Consider the following 18,294-nt stretch of genomic DNA (forward strand, 5'->3'; position numbering starts at 1 on the left):
GTGTGTGTGTGTGTGTGTGTGTGTTTTCTGGTGTCATTTGGAACACATAAATTAAAGGCTCAAAAATATTATTAAATGATTAGTTTTCTAGTTAGCTCCTTAGACAGGAATGTGATTGGTTGTAGGCAAAGGTAATTGTAGTTCCTATTTTAGATTTTTCTGTCTCTTCCAATACCACCAATGACTCTGATCAGATATTTATTGAATGCCACTATGTTCCAGACTCCCCCTCTCCCCCCTCACCTCCCTCACTCCCTCAATGGCGCCTCCTTCCTCAGCCCCTACCTCCATTCCTTCCTTCTCTTAACAGAATCTTATACTGTAGCTCAGAATGGTCCGGAACACATGGGGATTCATCGAACCAAGCCTACTGAATTCTAGGACTATAGGCTCATTCCATCAGACTCAGAGCTGAGTACCATTTTAAGCAAGGAAGACATGGTGGTAAACTCCATCACGATGTCCCAGCCAGTGTGAGAGATAAGTCATGCATCCGCATCAGAATGGGGGAAAAGTCATATACTGTGGTTGGTACTATGAGGGCAATGTGCAGAGAGGAGAGGCAGAAGCCACCTAAAGCCAGGGTCAGGTGACATTGTCTCCAGAAGAAACTGACTCAGCATGATGAGGAAAAGACAAGAACAAAGAGGTAGAAAGGACTACATGTGTTTTAAAAATAGATGCCAGAGGACAGTAGTAGTTTGTTTGGGATGGGGGCTTTGGTGGTTTGAACAAGAATGGCTCCTATAGGCTTAGCTATTTGCATGCTTAGTCTCCAGTTGGTAGCTGTTTGGGAAGGCTTAGGGGGTGTGGCTTGTTGAAGGAGGTGTGTCATTGGTAGTTGTTTGGGAAGGCTTAGGAGGTGTGGCTTGTTGAAGGAGGTGTGTCATTGGTAGTTGTTTGGGAAGGCTTAGGGGGTGTGGCTTGTTGAAGGAGGTGTGTCATTGGTAGTTGTTTGGGAAGGCTTAGGGGGTGTGGCTTGGTTGGAGGAGGCGTGTCATTGGAAATGTGCTATGAGATTCCTAAGCCCACACAGGTTCATTGTCTCTGTCTCCCTTCTACTTACAGATCAGGATGCAAAGCTCTCAGCCACGGCTCTAGCACCATGCCTGCCACGCTTCTCACCGGGAGGTCCAGGGACTAACCTTCTGAGACTGTAAGCCAGTCTCCAAACGCTTTCTTTTCTAAGAGTCCCTTGGTAAGGGTGTTCCTTTGCTGTAATAGAACAGTGACTAAAACAGGCACAAAGAACAGGATGTGGATGCTGAGCGAGGCTGCTTATGAAGGAAGTGAGTCCCAGGAAACCAGGAGACAACGAAAGCTTGCTGTTGTCATTTGCTGGTTTGTTTAAAATAGTGATGGCACACTTACCTTGTTAGATTGTGAGTAGCCTCTAGTTTAGATCTAGTTAGGCAGACTTACCTTGTTAGATTGTGAGTAGCCTCTAGTTTAGCTCTCTAGTTAGGCAGACTTACCTTGTTAGATTGGGAATAGCCTCACATCTCACTTAGACCTAGTTAGGCAAAGTAAACAGCTTTACCTTCAGGACCTCCCACTTGCTTTCATTCTTTAAAGATGTGGGGGGATCTCCAAAAGTTCATTTGGCTGGGGTGAGGCCTGGGATGACACATTCCCAGGTGTGATATGTTCACTTGGAAAACCAAGTTGGAAAGCTCTGGATATCATTAGCTAGGCTGTGTGGGTTTGAATTCTCACTTAATTGTAGATCAGTGATTCTCAACTTTCCAAGTATTGTGACAGTTTAATACAAATCTTCATGTTGTGGTGACCCCCAACCATAAAATTACTTTGTTGCAACTTCATAACTATAATTTCTCTACTGTCATAATAATATAAATATCTGAATGCAGGGTATCTGATATACAATTCCCAAAGGGGTCACTACCTAAGGTTGAGAACTATTGATGTAGACTTTTGTGATTTTTGGCTAAGTTTTTTAATGCATTATCCCCAATCTTTCATTTATTGATAACGGTGCTCACAGACAGTCCATGTGATGATTAAATGATACACTCTGAGTTAAGAATTTATCACAGAACGCAGTCAGAAAAAATGTTAATATTTGTTCTTATTGCAAACATAAAGACAAGTTGACTTACTAAGTCAAGGTCCAAGACAACTTGTAAATGACTGCTGGAATTTATCATGTGCATTTAAATGAAAAAAAAAAGGCCTTCCACATGACATGGACTAAATAAACTAGGTCTAGTCAAAGAAAATTTATAGAGAATGAAATATATTTGCAAATAAAAACTGGCAGGTAAAATGACTGTTGAAACTTTTCAAGAATGTGCTTGATGCTAAATGATCAGAATTTGCCTGCAGAGGGGAGTTCTAGGTCATGTAGTGTAATCACCTTGTCATATAGACAAAGGAAAAATACACAAAGGCATACCCAGAAGGCCTTTCCAGGCTTGTGCCTTTGGTCTTCATATTTAATGTGTGCTGTCTCCTTGTAGACAAAAGCTACAGAAAGCGTTAGCAGTGGAGTGCAATCCTTTGGCATTGTCACCATCTCCACATGGGTTGGATTACATTCACAGTTATTCTGGAACACATGAAGCCCAGGGATACACTGAAACAAACACATGAGGCCCAGGGACACACTAGCCTTTTCACAAAGCTGTAATACTTGATGAATATGGGAAGCCGTTTATATTCAAGATCCCTTATTACTTGTTATCAAAATATGTTTCCCAAAATGCCACGTGTAATTTCTGACCCCTAGGAATATGTCCTTATTGGGAAATAGAGTTCTCCATGGTCATCAAGTCGATGAGGTGTCATCAGGGTGGGCCTCTATGGACATGGCTGGTGTCTTCATAAGATGATGAGAAGCTGATCACATACGGAGGGAGGCCAGCAGACAACAGTGGCAGACAATGCAGTGGTGGCCCTGCGAGCTGAGGATGGCAAGGATTGGTGTGGCCATCAGAAACTCCAAGAGTCCAAGGAGGACTCCAGCCAGAGTCTAGAGAGGAGCCTAGTTCTGCAGACACATTCAGAGTTGTTAGAGAATAAGTGACAGCCATCACAGTCTGTGGGCTCTTGTCATGGTCACCCTAGGGGTGGAGCATGAGTCTTTAGGAGTTTTTCCCCCTTCTCCTGCTCCTGTGTTATTTACTTTCCTTGATAGTGTGACCTAGTACCTGGCAGCATGAGGGTTTATTTCTGCTTGCAGCTTAAGGGGACACTGTGAGAGAAGGCAAGTCAGGAGAAGGCCGGTCACATCACATCTACAGTCAGGAAGCACAAGCTCTCAGAGGGTGGAGAGGAGCTGTGCTAGAAAACACCGAGGCCTTGTGAGCCATGTCCTCAATCCAGCCCTCACCTCAAGGCACACTTCTGGCTGGAAACTAAGTCTTCAAACACGAGAGTCTTTGGGGGATATTCTACATTTAGACAGCTCTCATGTACATGCTAATGGTCAAAATGTATTCTCCCAAAATGCATCTTGAAATCTTCACTCCCATGACTATGTCTATACTTGAAAATAGCCTTGCAGATGTGTTCATATGAGGCCCTTGGAATGGTCCTTCATTCAATACGATTGGTGTCCTATAAGGTAATCTGAATCTACAGAGGAGACCTTCATACGACGCCAGAGGCAGAGGCTGGAGCAGTGTGGCTACAAAGGATGCCAGTGACTGGACGCCTCTACTAGGGACTGAACTGTCCAGAGGATTTTATCCATAGCTTCTGGATAGCGGAAGCTGGGACTTGACTTATGGCCCTGTCCCTTGAGCTGCTAAGACAGTCTTAGTCTGGGCTTACTGAATATTTGTTGAATTGAAGTAATTGGAGGATCCCACATATAGAGTGAGGCTCGTTATTGTCATTATAAGTCTATAATTTGCCCGTTGGCTTCTGGAGATAATTGTCATTGAGGAAATAGAAGAGGCGTTGTCAAAAAAATGTTTGGATAGAACAAGGAGATAGGGAATCACTGTGGGACCCAAACGCTCATTTGAATACTGTCCCAGGGGGAGTGACTGGCCAGCAAGCAGTTGTTTCCCGTCAAGGCCAGCTCCACAGACCTTGTATTTAGGTCCTGTTATGTCTCTGTGAAATAGACTGAATTGTGAGGCTCAAATTACGGGTAAAGAAAACTGGTGTTGCTCAGAAGTTGTTCAAACGGAGACCTGAGAGTGAAACTTGGGTAGAAATTCAGCCCTTAGCCACTCAACTATTGTGACATGCAGACACCGATCTTCCCTTTCTGGGGATTCAAAAAGCTTACTGTGACAGATGATTAATGTTTAAACCATCCTCCGCATAAATATGTCAGAGTCCTGGGTCTTCGTTTATTGCGTGCTTCCTTTGGTTCATCTGTACACACCCTGGTCAGTCTCTTCAGACATAGCTGGAACTTGCGGCTAGTGTCCTTCAAACTGTCAAGCAGCTTTGGATATGTTTTCTACCTTCCAAAGTCCATGCATTTCATATTTCAATGCATGGGTTTCCATTCCTCAGTGTGAGGGTTCAGTGGAGGCCAGTGAAGGGGAAGCCCTGGCAAGTGCAGCATTTGGCTTGTGTGCTTCTAAGAGTTTCCCTTCAGTAAGAAAAGATTTTCTAGCAGAAGGGAAGGACTGACCCCATTTCGATTGTTTTAGTGTGCAGACAAGAACCAGTCTGAGTGTTTTTTGCTTACATAAGCCAAAGGCCTGGGAAGACCCACAGTGAAGTCAGGACACAAAGGCAAACAAGAGAGAGGTCCAACTTTTCAGCCTCTCTGGACAGAATTGGATTTTAGTGGAATGCCTTCCATGTGTGACCTTCTGTGACCTTTGTACAGAAATTTATTCTCTCTGGCTATTTTCCCCAGACTTTCAAATTACATCTTCTCAGGGACTATACATGAGTCTGGCTACTCTATGACTTCATGAAACATCATTGCTGGGCTAAATTCAATGGCTTTCATTCTGTTTTAGCAGAACCATATGGAACTTGACAAAAGCTAAACAAAGCTGCCATACCCTGGAGAGAAGCACTTCTGGTCCTAATAAAGAATTAAGCTCTGTCCGGAATCTCTAATAGTACTTTGCAGTTTATAACTACAAAGTAACAACGTATTTCTAACAGTGTGTTATTATGACAGGGAAGAAAACCCATTTATTAGAAGGAAAAATAATTTTAAAATTAACTTCACTTTAAAGCCACCTAAATTTCGTACTTAGAATATGAAAGTGTAGCTTGGAGAATGGCTGACAGTTAAGTTCATTCCAACACGGCTGTGGAGTTAAGATGAGCCAAAACTTGAAGTTCCAATTCATAAAAGGGTTGCCTAGTTTTTACGAGGTTTTACTTTTCCCTTTACAGGCGAGTATAAGGGATCCTTTGTAAAGCTACAAACAGCGTAAAATGTATGTGATCCGAACCGGTCGCTGATCTACGCTGTCTCATGAAAACACCTCAGTGTGAGGAGTATCGGACATGACTTGACTAAAATGAAGCCAACCAGCGCACGTGAAAGTCACATGGAACGTCGTGGGAAGACACCCCTAGTTGGCAGGTGGTCGGTTCTTAAAGAGACTGAAGCAAAAGAAGATATTGAAGTGGTGTGCTGGCTGGTCAGGCATGTTAAAATGTGACAGGAGAAGGTGCTGGGCAGAGCTAGGAATCTCCTTACCTGGAAGGCAGACTCGGGACAGCACTGTTGGGAGAGCACTGTTAGGAGAGCGCTGTTGGGAGAGCGCTGTTGGGAGAGCACTGTTGCTCTAGAATCTAGACTCACAGAACAATGTGTGTTTGCCGTGCTCTGAGTTCGGAATCTCTGCAGCAGCTGCACCCGCTTGTCCAGTATTGGCAACTGTGTTCATCGACGTAGGGCAGACTCATTGGAAATGTACACAGACTGTTTAACATGGACCTTGGAGCCCGGACCTCCTACCCTACCTCCCTTGCCTCCTCTGCCGAGGAACAGAGGGAAGCCATTATCGATTCATTCTTTGTGACTCACGTGTATTCACAATACTCAGCTACTTTTATGGGGAGGGAGGAGTTCAACAGAAATAGTTACTCAATTTCTCAGATACTTGGATACTTGAAGTGGGGCGATTATTCCTTAGGGAGTCGCCATGTTGAATATTTCTGACAGTTTAAAAACATCAGTATGTTGAACATTACTTCAGCTTGCATGGCTGCCCCTAATTCTATAGTGTTGTAAAAAAAAACCTCTCTGATTAAAGGACAGAGAACTGGGTCTGAAGTATCATTTTTTGATTATATAGTCCAAAATTAAAATAATATTTTTGACAGAGAACTATATAAGGCAATTGGTACTTTATACCTAAATGATTTTATGCTAAAGAGATATAAAGCAGGCTGCTTTCATATCCTTTTGGGTTTGACATGCATTTTTTTTTTTAACCTTAGTTTTTATTATTTATGTGTATGGGTGATTTTCTGTATACCATAGGCATGCAGTACCTGTGGTGGCCAGAAGAGGGTGTCAGATTCCCTGGAACTGAATTTACAGAGCTGTGAACCGCCATGTAGGTCCTGAAGTCCCCTCAAAGAGCAGCCAATTCTCTTAACTGCTGAGCTAACTCTCCAGCCCTTGAGATGCCGTCTTAGGAGCACGCTCTAGGTAGAATGTGGACGAAAGAGCTACAAATTCCCTTCCAACCTGTTCTGTTCTTAGTCTATACAGCCAGGCCTTTTGCATACAATGGATTCACTGTTCTGCCCCCCCCCCTCAGCAGCTACACATCACACTGACCACTTAAGCTCCTCCTAGAAATCTGCATAACAGGCTAATGGCTCCTCCCGTCACTCACTCACTCACTCATTCATTCATTCATGAAACTCACATTCTTGATGCTTGGCCCCCATTTGCTCACTGACCTGCATGTTTCCCACGATGAGTCAGAATCATAGCAAACAGTGGGATGCACTGATGCTGACTTTAAAGGACACTGGAAGCATTTACCAAGTGGTCACTCTAAATTATTATTCCTGCTACTTAAAGCCAAAGCCCAGGGCTGGAAAGATGGCTCAGTGGACACATGTGCTTGTTGCCAAACCTGATGACATGAGTTCAATCTCTAGGGCTCACATGCGAGGACAGAATCAACTCCCTCAAGTTGTCCTTCTGCCTCCAAATATACACAGTGACATGGGCCACCCCCAAACAAAAGTGTAAAAGAAAAAAACCAAACCCAAAGCTAAATCAGTCTGTCTATCTATCTACCTATTATCCATCCATCCATCCATCCATCCATCCATCCATCCATCCATCCATATCTATCTGTCTGTCTGTCTGTCTGTCTATCTATCTATCTATCTATCTATCTATCTATCTATCTATCTATCTATCTATGCCTCTCTCTGTCCCAATTAGAGACTGCTGCTTGTTCTTTGGTGTCACCGAGTGGTATCCATGACAACATTTCTGTCCAACTAATTACCTACCTAAACAAGAAGGAAGACCGCAACACAATCCTTTTAAATGCTTCTTTTATTTCATTGGTTGTACATTGGGTGAGTGAACTGAATATTACAACCAAAAACATAGAATTGATACAAATTAGAGTCCTGCTTACACCGTGAGATAACGAATGAGGGAATTCTTTAAGAAGTGTTACAGAAAGATTTAGTAGAAATGTGACCAGTGGCATATGGCTGAAAGAATATTTCTGTGAAGTGCTGTTATATCCTGAAAACCAAGAGTGAAATGGAGTTCCCGTACGAGTGGAGTTAGTTTCCTAACTTCACTAAGTTGTTGAACTGTTATCTTCCTGTCTTGGATATTGGTGATTTTGTTTTTGTAATTAAACAAAGCATTTAAGATTTATCCATCATAGTCAGACTTCTGAATATAAACAAACTTTTGGCAAATAATATTTATACAGAAAAATAGTTTTAGATCCTCTCAAATCCCAGAATTATTCTATAAAATTACATTATAAATAAATAAAAAGCAAAATCTGTTGTACATATATTTGTACATCTATGCATTTGCCTTGCTTCCTCCTTATTGGAAATGGCGTATTTGACTCTGCATATTATAATCACAATTCTGGAAAATGGATATCATAGTAAAAATACAGTCATCTATATTTGCTGGGGGATAGAGGTGATGTTTTGATGCTCAATTATTAAAGGGCTGAAAATAGCTATGTGCTAATAATTTTTAAAATAAAAAATCATGAAAAGAAAGAAAAAGAAGACAGTTACAACAATTAGTCTACAAAAATATTTCGGTGATTCCCATAATTTACCTTTTTAGTCTACTATCTTTTTAATGCGTTTAAATGAGTAAGTAAAGAAAAAAAATAAGTCTGAGTGTTTTAGGCAAGTTGTAGCGTAACTACATTGTTATAGCTGAGAGAGTTACAAGTATCAATCATACATGAAGATGAGAACTATGGAAGTGATACAAGTTAGATACAATACCTTTCCACAAATTAAAAACAAACACGATACAAGCACTACTCAAGATTACACTCAGAATGGGATTTCTCTTTTTGATACAGTTATCAGATCTATGATGTAAGATAAATAGATAGTAATTAGACTTTGACCAACATGAATTAAATGCAGTTTTTTTCTCAATCAAAACAAAAATGATATGGTTGGATGCCTTTAGCTTTCAGAACAGGCAATGATACCAAAAATTTAAAATATTTTACATTCAATCTCAAAAGTCAAAATACTTCAATCACTAAAATGTTCACAAAGAAAATGGATGTTTTAAACAATTACACATAATATCCATTTATAACAGTTGTTTCATTTCTTAAACAATAATTTAAAAACTAGTACTGTGTAGGCTATGTGCAACATATAAAATGTGAAATATGAAATATTTGGTACGATAGTGCTTAAAATAAACTTTAAAACAAACCTTCTGAACAAAATTTAATTGTATCGCTATTACCTTGAAGATCAACCAAGTATTTAAAAAAAGTAAACAACATTAAAATATGTTTCATCCATATATAGTATATATATGTATGTGTATATATAATATGTATGTACTTGTATTAAAGTTTTTTATACTTTTGAGACATAAAATATGCTTTAAGGTGAAAGAATTAAAAGAACTATTTTTTTCCATGCTGTAGTTAGTTACAACCCTTTAATCCAACTTTTAAAATGCAAAAACAGTAATGGATTTTTTAAAAAGTGAAACTATCTACTTCTTTTTTTTTGTTTGTTTGTTTACATAGTAATTTAGATTAAAGTCACAGTTTGCATCTGTAGTGACTAAACTCAGACGTACTTAAACTGGAATATTATACAGACCTCCTCACCTACAGCTTCCCTGTTTGACTAGGTTTTAGTTTAGAGGAGTTACTCAGTAACAGGCAACCGGAGGGTGAGTTTGAAAGACCAATCCCTTAGATTCGACTGTCGGCATGAGCCTTTCATTCTTGTCAAGCTGGATGAAGTCTGGCAAAATCTAGGCACTTCTACAAAGTCTCTCTTATAAAACAACTTTAAAAATATACTTGTGAAATAATACCTCCAAGACTTTGTCGGGTTGGGTATGAAGGTCATACCGTGCAAAAGTTTTTTTTTTTTTTTGATCTATGCAATGTTATTCTAGAATCCCATGATTCAGTGTGGCATCTCCTGGCAAAGCGAACCCCACACTCTTGATGTGTCCCCGGCAACTGTGCTTGAACTGCCACTCAGATTTTAGACCTGCGAGGCAGGTGCGTGTTTTACTTCACTTCCCGTCTCTGCTTCGAGTGTCCGTCTCCTCAGGAAGTGAAATCATACCCTTATGATCCAGTCAGGAAATGAAATGATGGTGATTGGAATTAGAATCGAACCTGCCCTTGGAATAGGTACTTAAACTAAAGCTAACTGCTTATTGCTAAATTTGAAGTATTCTGAGTCGAAATGTGTATACTGGGTGGGCTTTCTGCATCGGCTATCGTTATGGAGATAAGACAATATTCCTGGGACAGAAACTACGCTCAGAACCCTGTAAAAGAAAACCTCATCCTGTATGTCTTTGAACATCGCAGCTGGTCTCAGGTAGTTAACTATCTTAGGCTGGAATATACTAAGCATACCATATTTAATACTCGTATATGACATAGCAGAACTAGCCTTAGGGTTGCGGTCTGTCCGGAAGAACTAAATTTAGCATGCAGTTTGTGGCAATTCTATTGAGGAGCAAAGGGGATAGTATGTACAGTAACAATGTTTAGTTATTCTCAATGCAGATTCTTGGCATTCCATTCCATTTCTGTTGATTATTTCAGAATTATCTGTTAAAGAAAAAGACAAGCGCAATTTAGACCTCCTGCAGGGAAAAGAAGAAGCTCAAGTCTTATTCTTTTGCACAGAGATATTTGAGAGCAGAATGATCTCCAACATCTCATAGTTCTGACACGATCATTAACTTTGTAAAGCCTGTACCCTTCATGCTGAGGATGTCTGCACTAGGCCGTTTCTTCTGTGTGCCCGTGGCGAGGAGTAGTGACTCACACACACAGTGCTCTGTGAGACCACGGCAGCATGTATGTGGGCAGGCAGTCTGTCCCGCCCTCAATCTCTTTAAGTGATTTTGCTTCGTATTTCTTTGGTCTATGCTCATATCACTAAATCAAACTGACATTAGATCTACTGACCAGAAAGTCGAGTCAGAGAATTCATCTTGGGAAGTTGTTTTTGAACTTAACTCTACACATTAATCAAGCAGATAGTTTAACTGTTCAGTTACAACTCAAAAAAAATGCAGTCTTATCAAACATAGCCTTGTGCCTGAGACAGAACAGGAACCAGGTTCAAATGCAGGATATGCTTAAACGTCACACTGAGAAGGGATAAGCATCTAATGAAGCAGTTAAAAATATTTGTAACAAACACAAAAGCTCAGACAAAGTTCAAGCCAGGCTACTACTAACTCCAAGCTGTGGCTTCTGGGGTTAACAGCCAAGGTCCCTGCTCTGCTCTGCATCACTGGACTGTGATTCCAGGGCCTTGCACATGCTAGGCCAGCACTCTGCCACTGAGCTAACCCCCCCACCCCCAGCCCAAGGGTGTCCCTATCTAATCCAATGCTCTTGGGGTGAGGGGTTTGGGCCTAGGCGGTCTAGACCAATAAGTATCATGCTTGGGTATAAAGTTTTATCAAAAGTATTTGCTCTTTGCAACACACTAATGAACACAAGTTCATTTGTTAGGTAGCCAAGAAGAAATAAGAAATAACTGATGGAACGAACCCCCTGTGGTAAATATTAGCTAACACTGGTGCACATCGGGTTTCAGTTCCCAATAAAAGGGTTATTTCTACAGACGTAATTTATTATCCTATTATATCAGAGTTTATGCCTGATATAGTTCATATGTAATACTTTAGTATACTCGAGTGATAAACATATCCGTCCTTTACTTCATTGGGCACACAGAGGCGGTCTATGGAATGGGCTAAAAATGGAGGTGACTTATGGAAATCTATGTGAAATGGAGGTTCGGAACTTCGAGATCCTGAGGCTGTTCACCTAGGGTTTAATCACTCATCTTTACTTCTATGGCTGCACGAGTGTCTGGGAGTGAGGAAGCTACACTGGGGCGGGTGCCCAGAAGACAGTGTTGGGAGTTCTGAGCTGCTCAACTCGGGTGCTGGGAACCAAACGTTGGTCCTACAGAAGAGCGGCAGCTTCAGGTACCCACTGAACTGTGGGTGACCGATCTGTGAATAAGGGCAACATAGAACTTTTATATGTAGATACTGTCATGGGATTAGATTGCATTTATCATTCTGTCTTTGAATGACGTCATGGCAGTTAGGTAATACTTAGAATCTCCGAATAGTCAGTTTATACTTTGATTTTAGGTTTAGGTAGCTGACTATTAGATAAGGCTTTCCTGTATTTCAGTCCCCAGCCTCCATGCTATATCTGTACAACAGATCTGCTTCCCAATGATGTCTTCCGCTAATCACGTTCTAGTTTTTCCCCTATTTTCTCTTACTTTAGCAACAGACCCTGAAGGGTACAGGGGACCCACTAGCTCCTTAGACAAAATAATGATGTAATTTTTGGAATGTACACAGTTCTGCTTATTGGATGAAGTTAAAAAGCCGGACAGAACAAACAAACACCTGATGGGCGCCCTACAGAAAACCTAGCAATGAAAACGGGGGTTTGCGTTACGGAAACTTACAAGGATGCTTTTAACGTGTTCGTGACAGAGAGACCACTGGGAAATAGCTAAGCTGGAGCTCCTGCGGCCTGCCTTCCCCCTGACAGTGAATGGAGTGCATGGAGTCAGTGCCTGGAGCTAGACAGGGAAGAGTGGGCTCTGGTGTTGCTGGACTTCAAGTCATGACGAGTCTAGACCAGAAAACTGTTTGTCAGGGCCGTACTTTATCTGTCTATGGCATGCCATGCGTGTGTAGGATGAAAAGGCTGGGGCATACTCAGAGCAGCTGTGGGCTTCAAGAACTTCTGGGATTTGACCTCAGGGCTGAGTGAGGCATTCAGTTTTTCTCCTTAGAAGTTCCATTTGTGGGTGGCAATGGTTTCCAAGGAAGTATCATTTATTGTTTCTTCTTTTCTTTCTGAGAACACTAACTCACTGGGACTGTCTGAATGAAGTACATTCTAGGGTGAAGTGTCCCTGTACCACATCCATATCTACATCTCCCGGCACACCTCTTCATCACTTTGCCACTCCCATTCTTTCTTTTTACTTCCAGAGCTGAGGACCGAACTCGGGGCCTTGTGTTTGCTAGGCAAGCACTCTAACACTAGGCTAAGTCCCCCACCCCTACTTCTACCGTTCTTTACGACAGTTTTTTTATACCCAGATGAACTGAACGCTTCAGAAGGCTTCTGAACATTAAATACTGGCAAAAACCATACTATTAAAATACTAGGCTTACAGTTGATATAGGTGAGGTGGCAATACACTACAAATCTGATGTACATTTTAACAAATGCTTAATTAAAATATCGGGGCTGAAGAGACGGCTCAGAGGTCGACAGTGCTTATGACTCCTTCAGAGGGCTCAGTTTGGTTCTTAGCACCCATGGCCAGTGGCTTACAACCAGCTCCAGGAGATCCGATGCTCTGGCATCAGCCTCTATGAGTATTTATTTGCAAGCATGCACACACACACACACACACACACACACACACACACAGAGCAAACATACTAATGAAAACCAACTTTGAGAACAGCATATCAAAATAAGCACAGCAGGCCGAATACCAGTGCTGTCTTTTCTGTTTTAGTCCAAGCTGAAGTGGTTCCCTAGCATTCCTTACCCAAGGTACCGTAGCCCACACATCCTTGGAGGAGGCAACTGGAAACTTTATTAGGTCTATGAAAGTCTACATGTAAGTTAAATGGAGAGTTAGCATATCAAGTCTCCCAAGGGCCTCTAGTTTGTGCTTGACTTGGTATCCACCCTCTTGACTCAGGCTCTGAGCGGATCTGTCCCACCGGAGCCTCGTGCGTGTTGTAATTGCATTCTGCAGACATGGAAGTCTGTGCAGCATTAGCTGGCTTGCGTTGGTTGGATACATATTTACTCAATTGGCTCGTGACGTGAGAGTTCTCTTCAGGGAATGCAATTGGTGGCCCTTCTTGGACCCATGCCAGGGACTAGGGGAAACTGAGGCATACTAGCTGAGCAGGATGCCCTCGAACCTATGAGTCAGAGAGAAAGGGACGCTATAGGACCAGCCGGAAAGAACCAGCCTGGTGCATGTGTGGGAAACAGTGTTAGGAGACCTTTCCCAGGCTCTGGAGGAGCAAGTGCTGGCCCTGAGTGACCACCTACATCCTGTCCCAGTCTGAGGCTGAATCCCAATGAATGCAAGGGACTTCAGTCAGTCACCCTACCCTTGCAAGAAAGGTCAGTTACAGTCACCCCACCCCACCAGATTGCCATTGTTTCTGAGAAAACCCTGCAAGCCACAACAGGCACTAAATCGAACAATCAAAGGAGACCCATGTCTATGTATCTTCCTAGTGGGTGATTCCCTTAAGTAAGTTGTATCTACTACGAGAGAACCATGACTGGAGAATTCTTAAGTACTACTATGGTCTGCCAATGTATGGTTACTCAAAACTTTGAACTGAAAATATTGTTTTCAAATTCCTCTCCCACTGAAAAGAGAACACATAGAAATGAAGACAGCTGATACCCACGAAGTCTACACTTCAAGTTAGAAAACACAAACACACTTGACCTCTGATCAAGAGTGCCTTCACCAATCAGTTCTGGCCCCTCTGGTTATGGCAACATGTATGGTACAAAAAAAGTTGGATGGCTGCGATAGAATCTACTTATTCGCAAGGAAAGAAAATCAAATGGATTAATTAAACTATAACTCTTAAATTGCTGTGTTTAAGTCTGATGGATCTCCTCAGTGTGTTGGTACCCTATGCTATTTTACGTGTGAGCAGAGTGGTCTGATATTTTTTGAAGACAGCATGAATGACTCACAAGAGCATTGAATAGGTCTTCCCATCATGCACTGGGCAGCCACTGACTAATTCTTGTATCTTTACTGAGGTGTGTGGGGATGTGTGGCGAGAGAATTATGATGAGGTGCTCTGGGCTAGGCTCCTCTAAAAAATACCAAGCCTTTTGGGGCCAGGTAGCAGAAAATCCTGTGACTGATCCATGCTACAGAAAATGGTTTTGTGTGGCTCAAATCCATGCCTGGACTAGATTCAGCAGCAGACTGTTGGTGTGCATATGCTAAGAGTCACTTCTTCAGGGGAGAGACCCAGCCAAGTCTAGGCTGCTGCTTCCCGAGCTGAGCAATAGTTGTAGCAAATCAGGGCAGACAGTGGCAGGGCCGTTGGCGGGACTGGGAGAGAATGTGTACTGGAGAGTTAATCCTGCAACTTCCAGACATTTAGTGCTCACTCCCAGGACTAGGCCACTAGACCAGAAGACGCCCAATGACTAAAAAGAAAACACGATCATCCTGCCCCGGACTCAATCACTAGCTATGAAATATTCATGTTGTCCTGTCTCCTACTTAATGATGATGGATTTAGGGTGAGCCATCCATCACTTAGAAGAGATCTGACCAGGATGTGAAATACGCTTGGGTTGAAATCGAAAACAGTTTGTGCAGAAATGGAATCACTGAATTTGAACTCATCAGCGCCAGGAACTCAACCGTCAGTCTTCCTGCAGGAGGGCGCAAAGAATCATGGGATTGCTTTACTGTTTCGGAGACAACCACCGGTGCCTCGGAGTTTGCTACTTGTGGGTGATCTTTAGGAGCTGAATGTATACTCTCAAAAGGGTGAGTTTACGTGGCTTCTGGAAAAATTTACACTCCCTACAGAAAACACTCATTGCCAGGATTCAAAAATGTATCTTCAGAGATGGCAGCTCAAATTCTCCGTTCATTAAGAAAAGCTTTGCTTAGTCGATGTGGACGACATCTCGGTTGATGCATCCGTGCACCCAAACCCCCAAAACAACTTAAGAAGAGCAAGGGATGGGGTTGGGGATTTAGCTCAGTGGTAGAGCGCTTGCCTGCAAGCACAAAGCCCTGGGTTCGGTCCTCAGCTCCGGGGTGGGGGTGGGGGGCGGAGAAGAGCAAGGGATGTTTCCCTTAAGTTTCCCCCGTGACTAGCTATCAAATGCTGTCTTTATATTGTTGGCTTTGGAGAGGTAGATAAAATATACCTGATAAAATATGTGTGTGGCCTTGCTGAGCTATGAAAGTACCTCAGAGGTTCTTGGTATCACAAACTTCAAGTCGTAGTGGATATTTCCAGGCAGGTATATTAAGTGAGTCCTCAGCAAATTCCCCAGGAGGGGTCTCTAATCCATCCTTAATGTCCCTGGTGTCTAGGAAGAGGGGTGGGCATACAGGAGTCACCAGTATCTGGTTGAATGGACAAATACAGAGGAAGTAACTGAAGACAGTACCCCATTCACAGATGACCATCAGCTGAATTAGGGACAACACGCAATGCGGGCAAGAGTGGAGAGCCCAAGACTGCAAAAGACACGGTAGCCTTCTGTAATAGAGTACTGCTTCATATAGTACTGCTCCATACTGTCTTCACTTGTCATATATAGATAAAAAGAACAGTTCTCCAGGCTGGGGCCGGAATCACACAGGAAAATGTGGACAGCAAACCAAAATTCCACCAGAGGAAAATGTCTAAAGGTGGCAAATATGTTAGAAGACGGTTGCCATGGTCACAGGGACCAGCAACTAGGAAAGACCACTGCCATGGTCACAGGGACCAGCAACCAGAGAAGACTGTTTGCCTGGTCACAGGGCTCCACAGCCATGGCATTTCCCCATTTTCTGAAACAAAACTAACTACGTCCTTTAAAGTGTAATGGAGACTTGCTTGTTTTCTACCATCCTGATATTTATTGACTTCTTGTTCTGTGATGGGGACTGAACCCACGGTCTTGCACATGCTAAAAAGTGCTCTGATGATGAGGGGTTTCCAAACCCCTCTCCTCCCCGTGTTGTTCTTACTCTGCCCTGCTCACACCCGCCACTGTTCATTTTCTTCTCTTCTTTGCTCTAGAGCCACACAGCCCTTTTATACGACAGCCATTACTGTCACCAAAAATGGTGTCCATTTCTGATGCTGCCAGAGAGGCAGAGCCCATAGAGCATTCTGATGGCAGCACACGGAAAGACATGTTGAAGGGTTATCTTAAAATTATTTTTGGGGTTGGGGATTTTTGGGGTTGGGGATTTAGCTCAGTGGTAGAGCGCTTGCCTAGCAAGCACAAGGCCCTGGGTTCGGTCCCCAGCTCCGAGAAAAAAAGAAAAAAAAGAAAAAAAATATTTTTGAGACATGGTCTCATTTAGCCTGAGACTGGCCTCAGACTTGCTGTGTAGTTAAGTATGACTTTGAAGTTCTGATAGTCCTGCCTCTAGTCCAGTATTGCTAAAACAAGGGTGTGCTGGAACCACAGGTGTTGTGCTGGAACCACAGGTGTTGTGCTGGAATCACAGGTGTGTGGTGGAACCACAGGTGTATGGTGGAATCTCAGCTGTATGGTGAAACCACAGGTATGTGCTGGAACCACAGGTGTGTGGTGGACCCTCAGGTGTATGGTGGAACCACAGGTGTGTGCTGGCATCTCAGGTGTGTGCTGGAACCTCAGGTGTGTGCTGGAATCACAGGTGTGTGCTGGCATCTCAGGTGTGTGCTGGAACCTCAGGTGTATGGTGGAACCACAGGTGTATGGTGGAACCTCAGATGTATGGTGGAACCACAGGTGTGTGCTGGAATCACAGGTGTGTGCTGGAATCTCAGGTGTGTGCTGGAACCTCAGGTGTATGGTGGAACCACAGGTGTGTGCTGGCATCTCAGGTGTGTGCTGGAACCTCAGGTGTGTGCTGGAATCACAGGTGTGTGCTGGAACCACAGGTGTGAGCTGGAACTACAGGTGTATGGTGGAATCACAGGTGTGTGCTGGAACTACAGGTGTGTGCTGGACCACACGCATGGAATGCTAACAGTCACTCTAGCAATTCCCTTCTAGCCCCAGCTTCTGAAGACAGTCTTACTTGTTATTTAGGGGACCACTATTCCAGGGGAACGCAGGATGTCACCTCATCTAACTTACTTTTGAATGGAGATTTATTTGTGCAGAAGAGGCACAGCCTGGGGTCCTGGGCACAAATCGACAGTTTCACTCCAAGGAAAGCAAACAGGTTGGGTGGTGTGCCTCTAACACTTGGTGGTCCCCGAGAGCAGTTTTGTTTCAACCGCTTTGTTTTGAGTCACTGCCGAAAGTTAGCACCCAAAGATACAACTTCTCTGTCTTCACCGATGCCAAAGTCTGGTGGCTCAGTTTTGGAAAAACATGCTCCCTCCATTTTGTTGTTGATAAATGGAAGACTTTGGGGATATGTTTTAATATAAAAAACTGTCATATAAAGTATTAGTAACTGGGTTCTCTATATGGAAAACGTTAGCATCCACCCAGATTAGAGATTACCGACAAAGGCCCACACCGACAGGTTACCCGGACAAGATCTGTGAGTGGAAGTTGGTGGTTTGGGACCAAGCACCCACATGTCGTATGGAAACAGGTCCTGTGTGGAAACATCTAGACGCCTGGGGTATATTACAGGGTGACTTTGATCATGGCCTCTGAAATCCAGGGCCTCTGAAGCTTATCTCTGGAGGGTTCTCACAGCAAGGCAGGACCGGTTCCTACATGAGTGCTCTGAAACATTCAAGGCTGCCCCAGAGTGACGGTCTCAGTTAGAAAGTTTCTTTCCAAGTCACGCATCACACACTCACCACAAACAACTCCCCTGTTTTCCCAAATGCCATATAAACAAACC

General features: G+C 43.0%; 1 protein-coding gene across 6 annotated transcripts in view; it reads right to left on the reverse strand.

Moving 5' to 3' along the window:
* Positions 1–7,462: 7,462 nt before the first annotated feature.
* Positions 7,463–18,294, reverse strand: part of Mbnl2 (muscleblind like splicing regulator 2) — a 159,705-nt gene continuing 148,873 nt past the window's right edge. For all 6 annotated transcript variants that reach the window (XM_032917745.1, XM_032917750.1, XM_032917748.1 and 3 more), the window contains one exon: positions 7,463–10,247. In XM_032917745.1, coding sequence (XP_032773636.1) covers positions 10,233–10,247 — 15 coding nt within the window. In that variant the 3' untranslated portion in view covers positions 7,463–10,232. The remainder of the gene's footprint in view (positions 10,248–18,294) is intronic.

Source organism: Rattus rattus, chromosome 12 (genome assembly GCF_011064425.1).
Source record: "Rattus rattus isolate New Zealand chromosome 12, Rrattus_CSIRO_v1, whole genome shotgun sequence".
NCBI lineage: Eukaryota > Metazoa > Chordata > Mammalia > Rodentia > Muridae > Rattus > Rattus rattus.